Source organism: Amblyraja radiata, chromosome 15 (assembly GCF_010909765.2).
Source record: "Amblyraja radiata isolate CabotCenter1 chromosome 15, sAmbRad1.1.pri, whole genome shotgun sequence".
Taxonomy (NCBI): Eukaryota; Metazoa; Chordata; class Chondrichthyes; order Rajiformes; family Rajidae; genus Amblyraja; species Amblyraja radiata.
In genome coordinates, this window is record NC_045970.1 from 48,928,519 (window position 1) to 48,943,812 (window position 15,294).

General features: G+C 46.8%; 1 protein-coding gene across 1 annotated transcript in view; it reads left to right on the forward strand.

The window, feature by feature from the left end:
* Positions 1–15,294, forward strand: part of stambpl1 (STAM binding protein like 1) — a 43,852-nt gene that overhangs the window by 15,903 nt on the left and 12,655 nt on the right. Inside the window, exons 2-7 of the mRNA XM_033034374.1 lie at positions 2,603–2,708; positions 7,073–7,290; positions 9,945–10,020; positions 10,656–10,751; positions 11,895–12,240; positions 12,764–12,888. Of these exons, the coding sequence (XP_032890265.1) occupies positions 2,673–2,708; positions 7,073–7,290; positions 9,945–10,020; positions 10,656–10,751; positions 11,895–12,240; positions 12,764–12,888 (897 nt within the window). The 5' untranslated portion in view covers positions 2,603–2,672. The remainder of the gene's footprint in view (positions 1–2,602; positions 2,709–7,072; positions 7,291–9,944; positions 10,021–10,655; positions 10,752–11,894; positions 12,241–12,763; positions 12,889–15,294) is intronic.

Below are 15,294 nucleotides of genomic sequence, written 5' to 3' on the forward strand. Positions count from 1 at the left end.
TATGAGGAGCATAGATGGGGGAGACCATCAGAACCTTTTACCCCCAGGGGTGAAAATGTCAAAGACTGGGGGGCATGTCGTTAAGATGGGAGGAGCGAAGTTGAAATGAGATGTTTATTACACAGAGATAGACAGAAAAAGCTGGAGTAACTCAGCGGGACAGGCAGCATCTCTGGAGAGAAGTCTCGGGTCGTGGTGGTGGGTGCCTGGAACACGTTGCCAGGGGTGGTGGTGGTGGAGACAGATGTGATAGTGATGTTTCCGAGGCTCTTAGAATTATTGTCATGTGTCCCAGATAAGACAATGAAATTCTTACTTGCTGCAGCACAACAGAATATGTAAACATAGCACATAACGGGAGAAGATAAAAAGTTCAGTGTGTGTATACACATGCACACCTACTCAATAAATAAACAAATATAGTGCAATAATAGTGCAGGAACTGGAGGGGGGGATCTTATGGAAACTTACAAAATTCTTAAGGGGTTGGACAGGCTAGATGCAGGAAGATTGTTCCCGATGTTGGGGAAGTCCAGAACAAGGGGTCATAGTTTAAGGATAAGGGGGAAATCTTTTTGGACCGAGATGAGAAAAACATTTTTCACACAGAGAGTGGTGAATCTCTGGAACTCTCTGCCACAGAAGGTAGTTGAGGCCAGTTCATTGGCTATATTTAAGAGGGAGTTAGATGTGGCCCTTGTGGCTAGATAGATAGATAGATCCTTTAAGAATCCTTTACAGGAAATTACAGTGCCACAACAGCTTCAAGACAGACATAACACCACACATTTCCTCAGATAGCTTCCATACTTAATAAGTTAAAATACAATGAATGAATACTAAAAAAGTGCAAAGTTATTTTTGTGCTTTGTAAAACCTTATAGCAGCTGGTATACAAGACTTCCTATATCTCTCAGTTTTGCACATTGGTGCAATCAGTCTCTGACTGAAGGTGCTGCTCTTGATCACCTTCAGGGCATGGAGTGGGTGAGTGGGGTTGGTCATTATTGAACCCAGTTTGTTCAGAGTTCTCGCCTCTGCCACCTGCTGGACCGTTCGTTGCTCAGCCCCGACCACTGAGCCGGCCTTCCTGATCAGCTTGTCCAGTCTGTTTTTGTCCGCTATGCGGGCGCCATCTCCCCAACAGGCCACAGCAAAAAACAGAGCACTGGCCACCACTGAATGGTAGACACTGCACAGCTAAAGGGATCAGGGGGTATGGAGAGAAGGCAGGTACAGGATACTGAGTTGGATGATCAACCATGATCATATTGAATGGCGGTGCAGGCTCGAAGGGCCGAATGGCCTATCCCTGCACCTATTTTCTATGTTTCTATATGGATTATGGATATGGAGGGATATAGACTGACATATGATGAAAGAATGGGTCGATTGAGCTTGCATTCCCTGGGATTTAGAAGGATGAGAGGCAATCTTATAGAAACATATAAAGTTTTTAAGGGCTTGGACAGGCCTAGATGCAGGATAAATTTTCCCCATGTTGGGGGAGTCCAGAACCAGGGGTCACAGTTTAAGAATAAGTGGTAGGCCATTTACGACTGACATGAGGAAAAGCTTTTCCACGCAGAGAGTTGTGAATCTGTGGAATTCTCTGCCACAGAAGGCAGTGGAGGCCAATTCACTGGATGTTTTCAAGAGAGAGTTAGATTTAGCTCTATGGGCTAACGGAATCAAGGGATATGGGGAGAAAGCGGGAACGGGATACTGATTTTGGGTGATCAGCCATGATGACATTGAATGGCGGTGCTGGCTCGATGGGTCGAAGGGCCTACTCCTGCACCTATTTTCTGTGCGTCAGGAGCTGGCTGGGCAGAGGAGACGAGTGTAACTTGGCATTGTGTTAGCATGGACAATGTGGGCCGAAGGGCCTACTCCTGCACCTATTTTCTATGTGTTAGGTGCTGGCTGGGCAGAGGAGATGAGTGTAACTTGGCATCGTGTTAGCATGGACAATGTGGGCCGAAGGGCCTGTTCCTGTGCTGTACTGTTCCATCTTCTCAATGCTTTCAGACGATCCATGCAGATCAAGCCAATTAACTGGGGAAAACCTGCGCGACTTTGGGATGTGGGGATGTAACCGGAGCTCCCGGAGAAAACCCACGCAGGTCACGCACGGGGAGAACGCACAAACTCCGTACAGGCAAGCACCCGTAGACAGGATCGAACCCAGGTCTCTGGCGCTGTGAGGCCGCCCATAATTAGCACGGCGTGGCTTAGAGCAAGTCTTTGCCTCTGTCCCACCTATCTCACAGCGGGGATGTTTGATAAAGCAAAACTGGTAACTATGACATTGAAACACAGAATGCAGTAACATAGATGCTGGTTTGTACCATTGACAGACACAAAAGTGCTGGAGTAACTCAGCGGGACAGGCAGCATTGCCGGAGTAAAGGAATAGGTGACTTTTCGGATCGGAGCCCCTCTTCCGACCAGAAACGCCATCTATTTCTTTTCTCCGGAGGTGATGCCTGCCTGGCCCGCCAAGTTGCTCCAGCATTTCGTGCCCGTGTTGGGTATAAACCAGCATCTGTGCAGCTCCCTCCGACACACCTGGTAACTTGTGCCTTGTTCTTCCCCGCAGGTAAGGTGAGGTGACGAGAGGAATCGAGATCGTGGGTGGGAAGCGCTGTGAAGATAATTCACGTGCCGATATGGAGTTGGATCAGCCGTTTACATTCGCCGCTCTGGTACCGCCTTTCATCATTAACGATAGATTTAAAATTGAGCAAAGTTGGAAATTGTGGCCCTTTTCTCGGGGAAATCTCGCATTATCTCACAACCTGACCTTTACAGGAACTGATGGAATATTTTACTCACCTCATTAGTTAGCAAAAACTCGCTGTGTTTAACTCTTTTTTTTCACCCACCTTAAATGGAATGATTTTGATCAAATTGCACTTGAATGCCTGTTTCCGTAAGATCTTTGTAGGAGGAGAATCAGGCCATTCAGCCCATTGTCTTTCCATCATGGCTGATCTATCTTTCCCTTTCAACCCCATTCTCCTGCCTTCTCCCTGTAACCTTTGACACCCTCACTAATCAAGAATCTATCAATCTATGCTTTAAAAATACCCAATGACTTGGCTCCCACAGCCGTTGGTGGCAATGCATTTTGCAGATTCACCACCCTCTTTGTTCTCATCTCCATTCTGAAGGTACGTCCTTTTATTGTGAGCCGGTGCCCTCTAGTCCGATACTCTCCCATTAGTGGAAAGGTAACTGGATGACTCCCATCAACTTTCCTGTTGAACTTGCTGTATGCATGTGGTGTAACCTATTGAATAATTGAGAAATGCAGCATTCCCTTATCATGTGTCTATACACTGTAAATAGCTTGATTGAAATCATGTATTGTCTTTCCGCTGACGATAGACAATAGGTGCAGAGTAGGTCTTTTGGCCCTTCAAGCCAGCACCGACCGCCATTCACTGTGATCATGGCTGATCATCCACACTCAGTACCCTGCTCTTGCCTTTTCCCCATATCCCTTGACTCCACTATCTTTAAGAGCCCTATCCAACTCTCTCTTGAAAGCAATTGGCCTCCACTGCCTTCTGAGGCAGAGAATTCCACAGATTCACAACTCTCTGTGTGAAAGAGTTTTTCCTCATCTCCGGTCTAAATGACTTGCCCCTTATTCTTAAACTGTGGCCCGTGGTTCTGGACTCCCCCCCCCCCCACATCAGGAACATGTTTCCTGCCTCTAGCATGTCCAAACCGGGTTGCGTTTTATCACCTCTTCTGTACTCTGTATACACACATTTTTGCTGTTCACACTCTGACTCTGTCTTGTTATTTAAGTTTGCAGATGGCACATCTGTGGCAGGTCTTGTTACCAATAACATCGAAACCGTTTACCGTAGTGAAGTAGAGGAGCTAGTAAGGTGGTGTGAGAACAACAACCTCATACTTAACATCTCAAAAACTAAGGAGCTGGTTGTTGATTTCAGAAAGAAGGCCACCCCCCCTCCTCCCTCTCTTCATCAATGGAGAGGTGGTTGAGAGGGTCACCTCCTTTAAGTTCCTCGGGACCACCATACATCAATCCCTATCATGGGAGCTCAACACCAGTCTCATAATCAGTAAGTGCCACCAGCGACTCTACTTCCTGCGGCAGCTCAAAAAATTCAGGGTCAGTCGACCAGCCATGACCCACTTCTATAGGCCTACCGTAGAAAGCATACTCACATTCTCCATGCTTGTCTGGTATGGTCACACAAACTCGCAGGATAAGATTCGGCTGGAGAGAATAGTGCGCCGAGCTTCTAAGATCATCGGTTGCAGCAGACTTCCCTCCGTGACATCACTTTACTCAACAAGACTCACCAGAAAGGCCAAAAAAATCCTAGCAGACCACTTTCACCGGCACATTACCTCTTTAATCTCCTCCCATCAGGAAGGAGATATAGAAGCATTAAAAGTAAAACATCTCGCTTCAGAGACAGCACCTACCTCCAAGCCATCAGATATTTGAATTTGCACTAATCACTTTGCACTTTCTTTTGCACTTGCACTTACGCTTAACATGACGCTGCTGGGTGCTGTCCTTCCTGTATATATTGTCCTTCGTACAGTATTGTCTGTATTATTTATTGTGGTGTATGTGGTGGTTGTATTGTTTCTGTCTGAGAGCGAACCAAGACACATTCCTATCAGCACCTCATATTCCGTCTGGGGACCTTGCGTCCATATGGCATTAACATTGAATTCTCCCAATTTTGCTAGCCTTTGCTGTCTCCTCCCCTTCCTTAACCCTCTAGCTGTCTCCTCCCACCCTCCCATCCGCCCGCCCTCGGGCTCCTCCTCCTCCTCCCCTTTTCCTTCTTTCTCTCCCCCCCCCACCCCCCATCAGTCTGAAGAAGGGTTTCGGCCCGAAACGTCGCCTATTTCCTTCGCTCCATAGATGCTGCTGCACCCGCTGAGTTTCCCCAGCAATTTTGTGTACCTTCCTATCAACTTGTTGACATGGCAATAAACTTCTTGAATCTTGAATCTTGAAACCCAATCTTATATGTTTCAATAAGATACCCTCTCATCCTTCTAAATTCCAGAGTGTACAAGCCCAGCTTGTTACACGTGACAATAAACCAAACTAAACTAAACTAAGGACTTTCGGGGTCCCAGAATGGAGTCAAGGCTGTGATTCATCGTTTGGCCGAGTTGCCAAATGTAGGTCTCAAGCAAGAATCTGAGGCGAATACTGCCCTCTAGCCCCCTCTGCTGGCACCTACTGCACCTCGCACAGGAAGAAAGGGACGGGGATCATGGGATTTAATGAACAATGGTTGCAGCTTAGTTTATTGCCACGGGTACAGAAGTACAGTGAAAAGCTTTTGTTGTTCGCTAACCAGTCAGCGGAATGACAATACGTGATTACAATCGAACCATCCACAGTGTACAGACACATGATAAAGGGAATAATGTACATGGATAGGAGCGATTTGCAGGGATATGGACCAAGAGCAGGCAGGTGGAACTAGTGTAGATTGAGCCTGAAGAAGGGTTTCGGCCCGAAACGTTGCCTATTTCCTTCGCTCCATAGATGCTGCTGCACCCGCTGAGTTTCTCCAGCATTTTTGTGTACCTTCGATTTTCCAGCATCTGCAGTTCCTTCTTAAACAAATAGATTGGACATTGTTGGCCGGTGTGGGCAAATTGGGCCGAAGGACCTGTTTCCACATTGTATCAATCTATGACTTGATAACTCTAATGTTTAGGGCCAGATAAAGCCTAGTAAAGTCCGATCAAAGATATTCCGAGGGTCTCCAATGAGATAGATAGTAGCTCAGGATAGTAGCTCTGCAGTTGTTGGTAGAATGGTTCGATTGCCTGATAACAGCTGGGTACAAACTGCCCCTGAATCTGGAGGTTACAGTTACATTTTAGTTTATGGCCACGTGTGCTGAGGTACAGTGAAAAGCCTCCGTTGCGCGCTAACCAGTCAGCGGTAATACGATACATGATTACAATTGCGGGAACGGTCTCGACCCGAAACGTCACCCGCTCCTTCTCTCCAGAGATGCTGCCTGTCTGTCCCGCTGAGTTAGTTACTCCAATAGGCATTTTGTGCCTATCTTCGGTGTAAACCAGCATCTGCAGTTCCTTCTTACACATTACGAAGGAGCCGTTTAGCAGCTGCTTTTTGTTTCCCGAGCCATTAATTAAGAGCGTTAAGGTGACCATTTCGTGGAACACCTTGGCTCAGCCCGCCTGAACCTACCTGATCTCCCAGTTGCTGGACACTTTAATTCTCCTTCCCATTCCCACACAGACCTTTCAGTCCTCAGTCTCATCCATTGTCAGAGTGAGGCTAAACGCAAATTGGAGGAAGAGCATCTCATATTTCGCTTGGGTAGCTTACAGCCCAGTGATATGAATGTTGATTTCCCTAACTTCAGGTAGCCCCTGCGTTCCCTCTCTCCCTATCCCTTCCCCACCCAAGTCGCACCAGCTTCTCGTTTTCACCCAACAAACAGCCAACCACGGCCTGTTCCTTTATCATCGTTACTTTTTTTGCGTATCTTTTTCATTCATAGAAGCATAGAAAATAGGTGCAGGACTAGAGGCCATTCGTCCCGTCGAGCCTGCACCGCCATTCAATATGATCATGGCTGATCATCCAACTCAGTATCCTGTACCTGCCTTCTCTCCATACCCCCTGAACCCTTTAGCCACAAGGGCCACATCTAACTCCCTCTTAAATATAGCCAATGAACTGGCCTCAACTACCTTCTGTGGCAGAGAGTTCCACAGATTCACCACTCTCTGTGTGAAAAATGTTTTTCTCATCTCGGTCCTAAAATGATTTCCCCCTTATCCTTAAACTGTGACCCCTAGTTCTGGATTTCCACAATTCAATTGTTCTTTATCTCTCCACATCACCGCCTGCATCCATCGTTTCCCTTATCCCCCAACCAGCCTGAAGAAGGGTCTCGACCCGAAACGTCACCCGTTCCTTCTCTCCAGAGATGACTGCAGCTTTTTGTGTCATATATGTTCGCGCTAATCAAGAGCGAGTTGCGACTCTGAGCGAGTTTGTTTTTTCCCACAGAGGAAGCTGGCGGCGGCGCCGAGTCACACGGACGTCACGCTGCCCCCCCAGGAGAGGGTGCGGGTCCTCACCAAGTTTGGCTGCAACATCGAGATCAGCGAGGTCATCACTCCCCGCCGATACTTCCGCTCCGGGGTGGAGATGGTGCAGATGGCAGCCGTCTACTCACAGGAAGGGAACCTTGAAAATGCCTTTGTCCTTTACAACAAGTTCATCACGTGAGAATCACTTTGTGTTGCTTCCGTCCTTTAATGCCACCCCACCCTTTCTCATCCGTCTAGTTTTACCCATCCCCTTCACTCCCCCCCCCCCCCCACCCCCCTCACTCCCATCTGTGGTGAATCTGTGGAATTCTCTGCCTCAGAAAATTCCACAGGTGGAGGCCGGTTCTCTGGATGCTTTCAAGAGAGAGCTAGATAGGGCTCTTAAAGATAGCGGAGTCAGGGGATAAGGGGAGAAGGCAGGAACGGGGTACTGATTGGGGATGATCAGCCATGATCACATTGAATGGCAGTGCTGGCTCGAAGGGCCGAATGGCCTACTCCTGCACCTATTGTCTATTGTCTATTGTTTATTGTCCATCCAGCCCCCTCATGCAATTAGTCTTTCCACCCCTTCATCCCTACCCCCCTCCCTCCCATCCAGCCCCGCTTGTCGTCCACCTGTTTTTTCCGCCCCTTCACACCTCCCCTTTTCTCATCCAACTAATCGTTCCGCCCCCCCACCCATCCGGTCCCTGAGTGTGTACATCTTTCTCCCCATTCCACTGCTCATCTCACTTCATAAGCTCCGGGAGCAGAATTAGTCCATTCGGCCCATCGATCCCACTCAGCCATTCAATCATGGCTGATCTATCTCTTCCTCATTCTCCTGCCTTCTCCCTATAACTCCAGACACACGAACTAATCAAGAATGTGTCATTCTCCGCCTTAAAAAATATCCATTGACTTGGCCTACAGAGCCGTCTGTGGCAATGAATTCCGTCTGGTTTGCCAGCCATCGTAATGCCAGGAACACAATAGACAATAGGTGGAGTAGGTCATTCAGCCCTTCGAGCCAGCACCGCAATTCACTATGATCATGGCTGATCATCCAAATTCAGTTCCCCGTTCCTGCCTTCTCCCCATATCCCCTGACTCCGCTATCTTTAAGAGCTCTATCTATCTCTCTATTGAAAGCATCCAGTGAATTGGCCTCCACTGCTCAGGCAGAGAATTCCACAGATTCACAACTCTCTGGGTGAAAATGTTTTTCCTCATCTTCATTCTTGGTGTTGGAGTAACTCAGCGGGTCAGGCAGCATCTCTGGAACACAGGGGAAGGGCCACCTTTCGAGTCGGGGCCCATCTCCAAATAGTGAAAGGCCTGAAAATCGTGGATATATAGTGAATATATAGGATGTGTCCATTAGTGGGAGAGTCTAGGACCAGAGAACATAGTCTCAGAATTAAAGGACGTACCTATAGTAAGGAGATGAGGAGGAATTTCTTTAGCCAAAGGGTGGTGAGGCTGTGGAATTCATTGACACAGACGGGAGTGGAGGCCAAGTCAGTGGATATTTTTAACGTAGATGTTGGCTGGTGAAGGTGTCAAAGCTGCCTGAGGAACATCAGGAGAATGGGGTTGAGAGAAAATGGTGGAACAGCCATGATTGAATGGTGGAGTCATGGGCATTTAATTAGAGCCCTAGCTGCTAATGTTTATGAGAGAAAGCAAACGGTGGCGCAGCGGTAGAGTTGTTGCCTCACAGCGCCAGAGACCCGGGTTTGACCTTGACCATGGGTGCGGTCTGTATGGCGTTTGTACGATCTCCCTGTGACCGCGTGGGTTTACTCCGGGTGCACCGGTTTCCTCCCACAGTCAAAAGATGTACAGGTTTTTGGGTTGATTGACTCCTGTAAATTGTAAATTGTTCCTCGTGTACCGTACATATTAGTGTACGGGGCGATCGCTGGTCGGCACGGGCCGAAGGGCCACGTTTCCACGCTGTATCTCTCAGGGACTAAAGACAAAATAACTTTGTTTAATGCACAGTAACAGTGGAAGTCTCTTTCCAATCACTACAGTAACATATTAAACATAGAAACATAGAAATTAGGTGCAGGAGTAGGCCATTCGGCCCTTCGAGCCTGCACCGCCATTCAATATGATCATGGCTGATCATCCAACTCAGTATCCCGTACCTGCCTTCTCTCCATACCCTCTGATCCCCTTAGCCACAAGGGCCACATCTAACTCCCTCTTAAATATAGCCAATGAACTGGCCTCGACTACCCTCTGTGGCAGAGAGTTCCAGAGATTCACCACTCTCTGTGTGAAAAAAATTCTTCTCATCTCGGTTTTAAAGGATTTCCCCCTTATCCTTAAGCTGTGACCCCTTGTCCTGGACTTCCCAAACATCGGGAGCAATCTTCCTGCATCTAGCCTGTCCAACCCCTTAAGAATTTTGTAAGTTTCTATAAGATCCCCTCTCAATCTCCTAAATTCTAGAGAGTATAAACCAAGTCTATCCAGTCTTTCTTGATAAGACAGTCCTGACATCCCAGGAATCAGTCTGGTGAACCTTCTCTGCACTCCCTCTATGGCAATAATATCCTTCCTCAGATTTGGAGACCAAAACTGTACGCAATACTCCAGGTGTGGTCTCACCAAGACCCTGTACAACTGCAGTAGAACCTCCCTGCTCCTATACTCAAATCCCTTTGCTATGAAAGCTAACATACCATTCGCTTTCTTCACTGCCTGCTGCACCTGCATGCCCACTTTCAATGACTGGTGTACCATGACACCCAGGTCTCGCTGCATCTCCCCTTTTCCTAATCGGCCACCATTTAGATAATAGTCTGCTTTCCTGTTTTAACCTGTCTTTACAGTTTGTTTGTGGAGAAGTTACCAAATCATCGGGATTACCAAACATGTGCAATACCAGAGAAACAGGATATTCTGAAAGTAAGTACTGTAAGCCTTTTAATCTAGGCGGTCACGGTGGCGCAGGGGTAAAGTTGCTGCCTTACAGCGCTTGCAGCGATAGAGGCCCAGGTTCGATCCTGACTACGGGCTGGCTGTACGGAGTTTGTAGGTTAATTGGCTTGGGTTTGTATACTTGGTATAAGTGTAGGATAGTGTTAATGTGCGCAAATTGATGAGGACTCGGTGGGTCAAAGGGCCTGTTTCCTCACTGCATCTGCTCAAGATATATATTGGAAACAGACATTGAAGCAAAAATGGGTGGGCACGGTGGCATGGAGGTGGAGTTGCTGCCTCACAGCACCAGACACCCGGGTTCGATCGTGCTGTCGGTGCGGAGTTTGCACGTTCTCCCTGTGAACGCGTGGGTTTTCTCCGGGTGCTCCGGTTTCCTCCCACATTGCGAAGACGTGCAGGTTCGACGGTTAATTGGTCTCCGTAAATTGCCCCCCGGTGTGTAAGGATGCGAAAGTGGGATGACACAGAACCGGCGTGAACGGGTGATCGATGATCGGCGTGGACTCGGTGGGCCGAGATGGCCCGTGTTTCCACGCTGTATCTCTAAACTAAACCTCCAGCTCATAACAGCATTGTAATTACTTTCTGCTCCCTTCAAGAAACTAAAGGAGGTGGCATTTCCAAGGGCAGAAGAATTGAAGGCGCAACTTATTGCCAAATATGAAGCTGAATACAAAGAATATTGGAGCGCTCGGGTAAGTTTAATGAGTTTATCTTTCTCATTTAGACATGGAGCACTTTTCTTCCCTTACTGATAACCTGTTCCTTTCTAAAAAGAAAGTACGATAAACCCTCGCAATAACATGTGTAATAATGTGTGTGTGCATATATAAATATGTGTGTGTGTGTGTATATATATATATATGTGTGTATATATATATACACACACACACACACATATATATATATACATATATATATATGTATATATATGTGTGTGTGTATATATATATATATGTGTGTGTATATATATATATGTGTATATAGTGCATTCAGATGCTGTTTATATATATATGTACACACACACACTCATGTGTGTATATATATATACACACATATTATATATATATATATATATAATATATGTGTATATATATAGGAATTAGCTGCAGAGGCGGGTTTATACTGAAGATAGACACAAATGCTGGAGTAACTCATCATTTTGTGTGTGTGCACACAGGCACACATATAAAACACACACACACACACACACACATACATATATAATACTTGTGCATACATTATATATAATACAAATATTAGATATAATACACACATATATAGAACAAACATACATATATATAATAAACACATATATTTACATTACACATTTCAGATTCAGATTCAGATCAGATTCAATTTTAATTGTCATTGTCAGTGTACAGTACAGAGACAACGAAATGCATTTCAGTACACATTTTATATTGCACATATTTATAATGCACGCACACACACACACACACACACACACACACACACACACACACACATAGATAAATAGACACAAAATGCTGGAGTAACTCAGTGGGACAGGGAGAGGGAATCGAAAGATATGGAAGGGTAAGGTGTGAAAAAAGGGTAAGGTGACCTCTTGTTTTCCCACCTCACCCTTCCATAACTCTAATTTCCCTCTCCCCTGACTCTCAGTCTGAAGAAGGGTCTCGACCCAAAACGGCACCCATTCCTTTTCTCCAGAGATGCTGCCGGTCCCGCTGAGTTACTCCAGCATTTTGTGTCTACGGTGTAAACCAGCATCTGCAGCTCCTTCCTACACCCACCCACACACGTGTGTGGTCCGTTGCTGTGTAACGCTACATGTCTGCGGTGGTCCGTTGCAGGGGCGGTGTGGAGCGGAGCGGGTGGAGGAGGAGGAGGAGGCGGGGGAGGAGCAGAGCCGGCTGATTGAGGAGGAGCGGCGGCGGGTGGCGCGGCTGCGGCAGCAGCAGCTGGAGGTGCAGCAGTTCCACATCTTCGAAGAGCAGCTGAAGCGGCAGGACGTGGTGAAGGAGAGGCAGCGGGAGGAGCAGAGCGATGGCAAGGCCGCTGCCCACGGCAATGCCCAGCCTCCCCCCCCACTCCCCCCACGGTGCGCTGGCACCACCGCCGGCCAGGCCCCTCACGATGCCCGGACAGATCAGTGTCCCCCTGTGGACCGGTCCCTCAAACCAACCGGCGGCCCCAGTGGTGAGTGTTGCTTCATTCAGCTTAGTTCTCTAGTCCTTTAATATAGAGTCATACAGCGTGGAAACAGGCCCTTCAGCCCAACTTGCCCATGCTGGCCAATATGCCCCATCTACACTAGTCCCACCTGCACTAGTCCCACCTGCACTAGTCCCACCTGCACTAGTCCCACCTGCACTAGTCCCACCAGCACTAGTCCCACCCACGCAAGTCCCACCCACGCAAGTCCCACCCACGCCAGTCCCACCCACGCAAGTCCCACCCACGCAAGTCCCACCCACGCCAGTCCCACCCACGCAAGTCCCACCCACGCCAGTCCCACCCACGCCAGTCCCACCCACGCAAGTCCCACCCACGCAAGTCCCACCCACGCAAGTCCCACCCACGCAAGTCCCACCCACGCCAGTCCCACCCACGCCAGTCCCACCCACGCAAGTCCCACCTACGCTGCCTGTCCCGCTGAGTTACTCCATCATTTTGTGTCTATCTTAAACTAAAACTAAACTACTCCTCAATATTTTTGCAGAGCAAAGCGTCGATGGGCTTCAGAACGTGGTCCTCCCGAAGAATCTTTGCCAAAGGTTTTTGATGCAGGCTGATGCGAACACAGCGCGAGGGATTGAAACCTGCGGGATTCTCAGCGGAAAGCTGGTGAGATTTTTAACAGAAGAAAAACATCGAAACATAGAAAATAGGTGCAGGAGTAGGCCATTTGGCCCTTCGAGCCAGCACCGCCATTCAATATCATCATCCAGAATCAGTACCCCGTTCCTGCTTTCTCCCCACATCCCTTGATTCCGTTAGCCCTAAGAGCTAAATATACCTCTCTCTTGCAAACATCCAGTGAATTGGCCTCCACTGCCTTCTGTGGCAGAGAATTCCACAGATTCACAACTCTCCGGGTGAAAAAGTTTTTCCTCATCTCAGTCCTCGTGGGAGAGTCTAGGACTAGAGTTCACAGCCTCAGAATTAAAGGGCTTTCTTTTAGGAAGGAGATGAGGAAGAATGTCTTTAGTCAGCGGGCTGTGAATCTGTGGAATTCTTTGCCACAGAAGGCTGTGGAGGCCAAGTCAATGGATATTTTTTATGGCAGAGATAGATAGATTCGTGATTAGTACGGGTGTCAGAGGTTATAAGGAGACGCTGGAGAATGTGGTTAGGAGGGAGAGATAGATCAGGCGTGATTGCATGGCGGAGTAGACTTGATAGGCCGAATGGCCTAATTCTGCTCCTATCACTTATGATCTCATGAAAAGCTTTGCTTTGCGTGCTACCCAAACCGATCAGGTACACCATACAATCAATTCAAACTCGAGTACAATAGAGAGAACAGACTTCCGGTTGGCGCCACGATGTGAGTGGAATCGCGCCATTACAGCTCCGCAAAAAACTGAATTTAAAACGGGGGTAAAAGGGTCAAACAAACGCACTTACCACAGGAGATCGATTGCAAACGGCTCCGGCAGCGTTTAAAAGGTGCGTGACGTCATCAGGCGCGCGATTTTAAGAAGAAATTATGACCCAGCGCTCCCCTCCCCCCACCACTGGAAAAAAATCTATGAGAAGGGAAACTGGCCTCAGCTCGGGTGCTGCTGCTGCTTCTCAAGAAGATGTCTCACAGAGGAAAGCTGAAATGGAGGAACTCAAGACTACCATTCTAGGATAAGAGGAAGAGTATGGAGAGATAAGCAGAGGAAGGAGTATATGGAGGAGATAAAAAGTTTAAAAGCGGATATGCTGGTGTCTCACGAGAAAAATAAAGAAGACTTAATAAAACAAGTTATAACGACGGTAAGAAGTATGATGGATGAGTGGAAGGAAAAGGCTAATGCCGAGTTACAAACTCAAATTGAGGAGGTAAAGGATATAGCTGCTGGGATGGAAAGAAAGCTGGATGGCAAGATAGATCCTACTATAATTTCGCTAGACCAACAAGGCGAAGCAATTAAAGAGCTAACTAAGATTGCTGAAGTGAATACTAAGGAGACCGAAAAACTCCGTGCCGAGAACAAACGCCTCTTAGAATTATTACGCAAAACAAACGAGAAATGTATTGATCTGGAGGGACGCCAACGCCGTAAAAATTTGCGTATAGTTGGTCTGAGCGAAGGTCGTGAGGGGAGTCAAGATCCTCGAAAATTTGTTGCAAAACTTTTAAAGGATATTCTGAATTTGGATCATGAACCCCTGTTGAGCCGTGCACATAGGGCTCTAAGACGGGCCCCTGGGATAGGTTCATCGCCCAGACAAATGATTGTAAAAGTGGCCTTTGACCATGTCTTCGAAGAAATGATGAAGATAATAATAAAAAAGAGAAACCTGAAATACGAGGGAGACAACATCAGTATTTTTAGAGACTACCCAGCAGAAGTGGCCAAGAAAAGATCACTATTTAGAGAAACAAGAGGTATCCTGAGGAATTTACAGAATACTAAGGATCTGAGATATGGCTTGATGTACCCAGCAACACTGAGAGTAACTTATGATGACAAGGAATATCGTTTCGTTAAGCATACTGAAGCATTGAAATTCGCCCGAGGCATACAGCAGAAGCCAGAAGATGAAGAGAGAGAAGACGCGGAGGAAGGACCCGAGGGAGAAGGAGAGAGCTGAACTTTTATCATCGACCTGTGGTTATGAAATACTCACTTAGAAGGAAGTGGAATAATGGACATTTAGTTGTAGTTCTGTATTAATTATTAGAAAATATTTAATTATTCCATGATAATAGTATTACATATTATAGTATTAAATACAATTGATATTAGTAATTAGCAAATAGTAATATGAATAATAGAAATAATTACTAAGTACTAAGTATATAAAGTTAGTACCCCACCCCAATATATATAGCATTTGAGATAGGAGCTGGTATAATTAACATCTTTTTTTTTTAATTAAAAAAAACGGAAGTCTTTAGATTAATGGCCACGTTAGTGTGGCTTTCACCTTCACATACTACACACTATATAAGTGTAGTTTCTTTTTTTTCTGAGCACCCTATTAACACCCTTTACTTTTTTTTTATTATTGATATTTCTTATTGTTTTTGTTTTT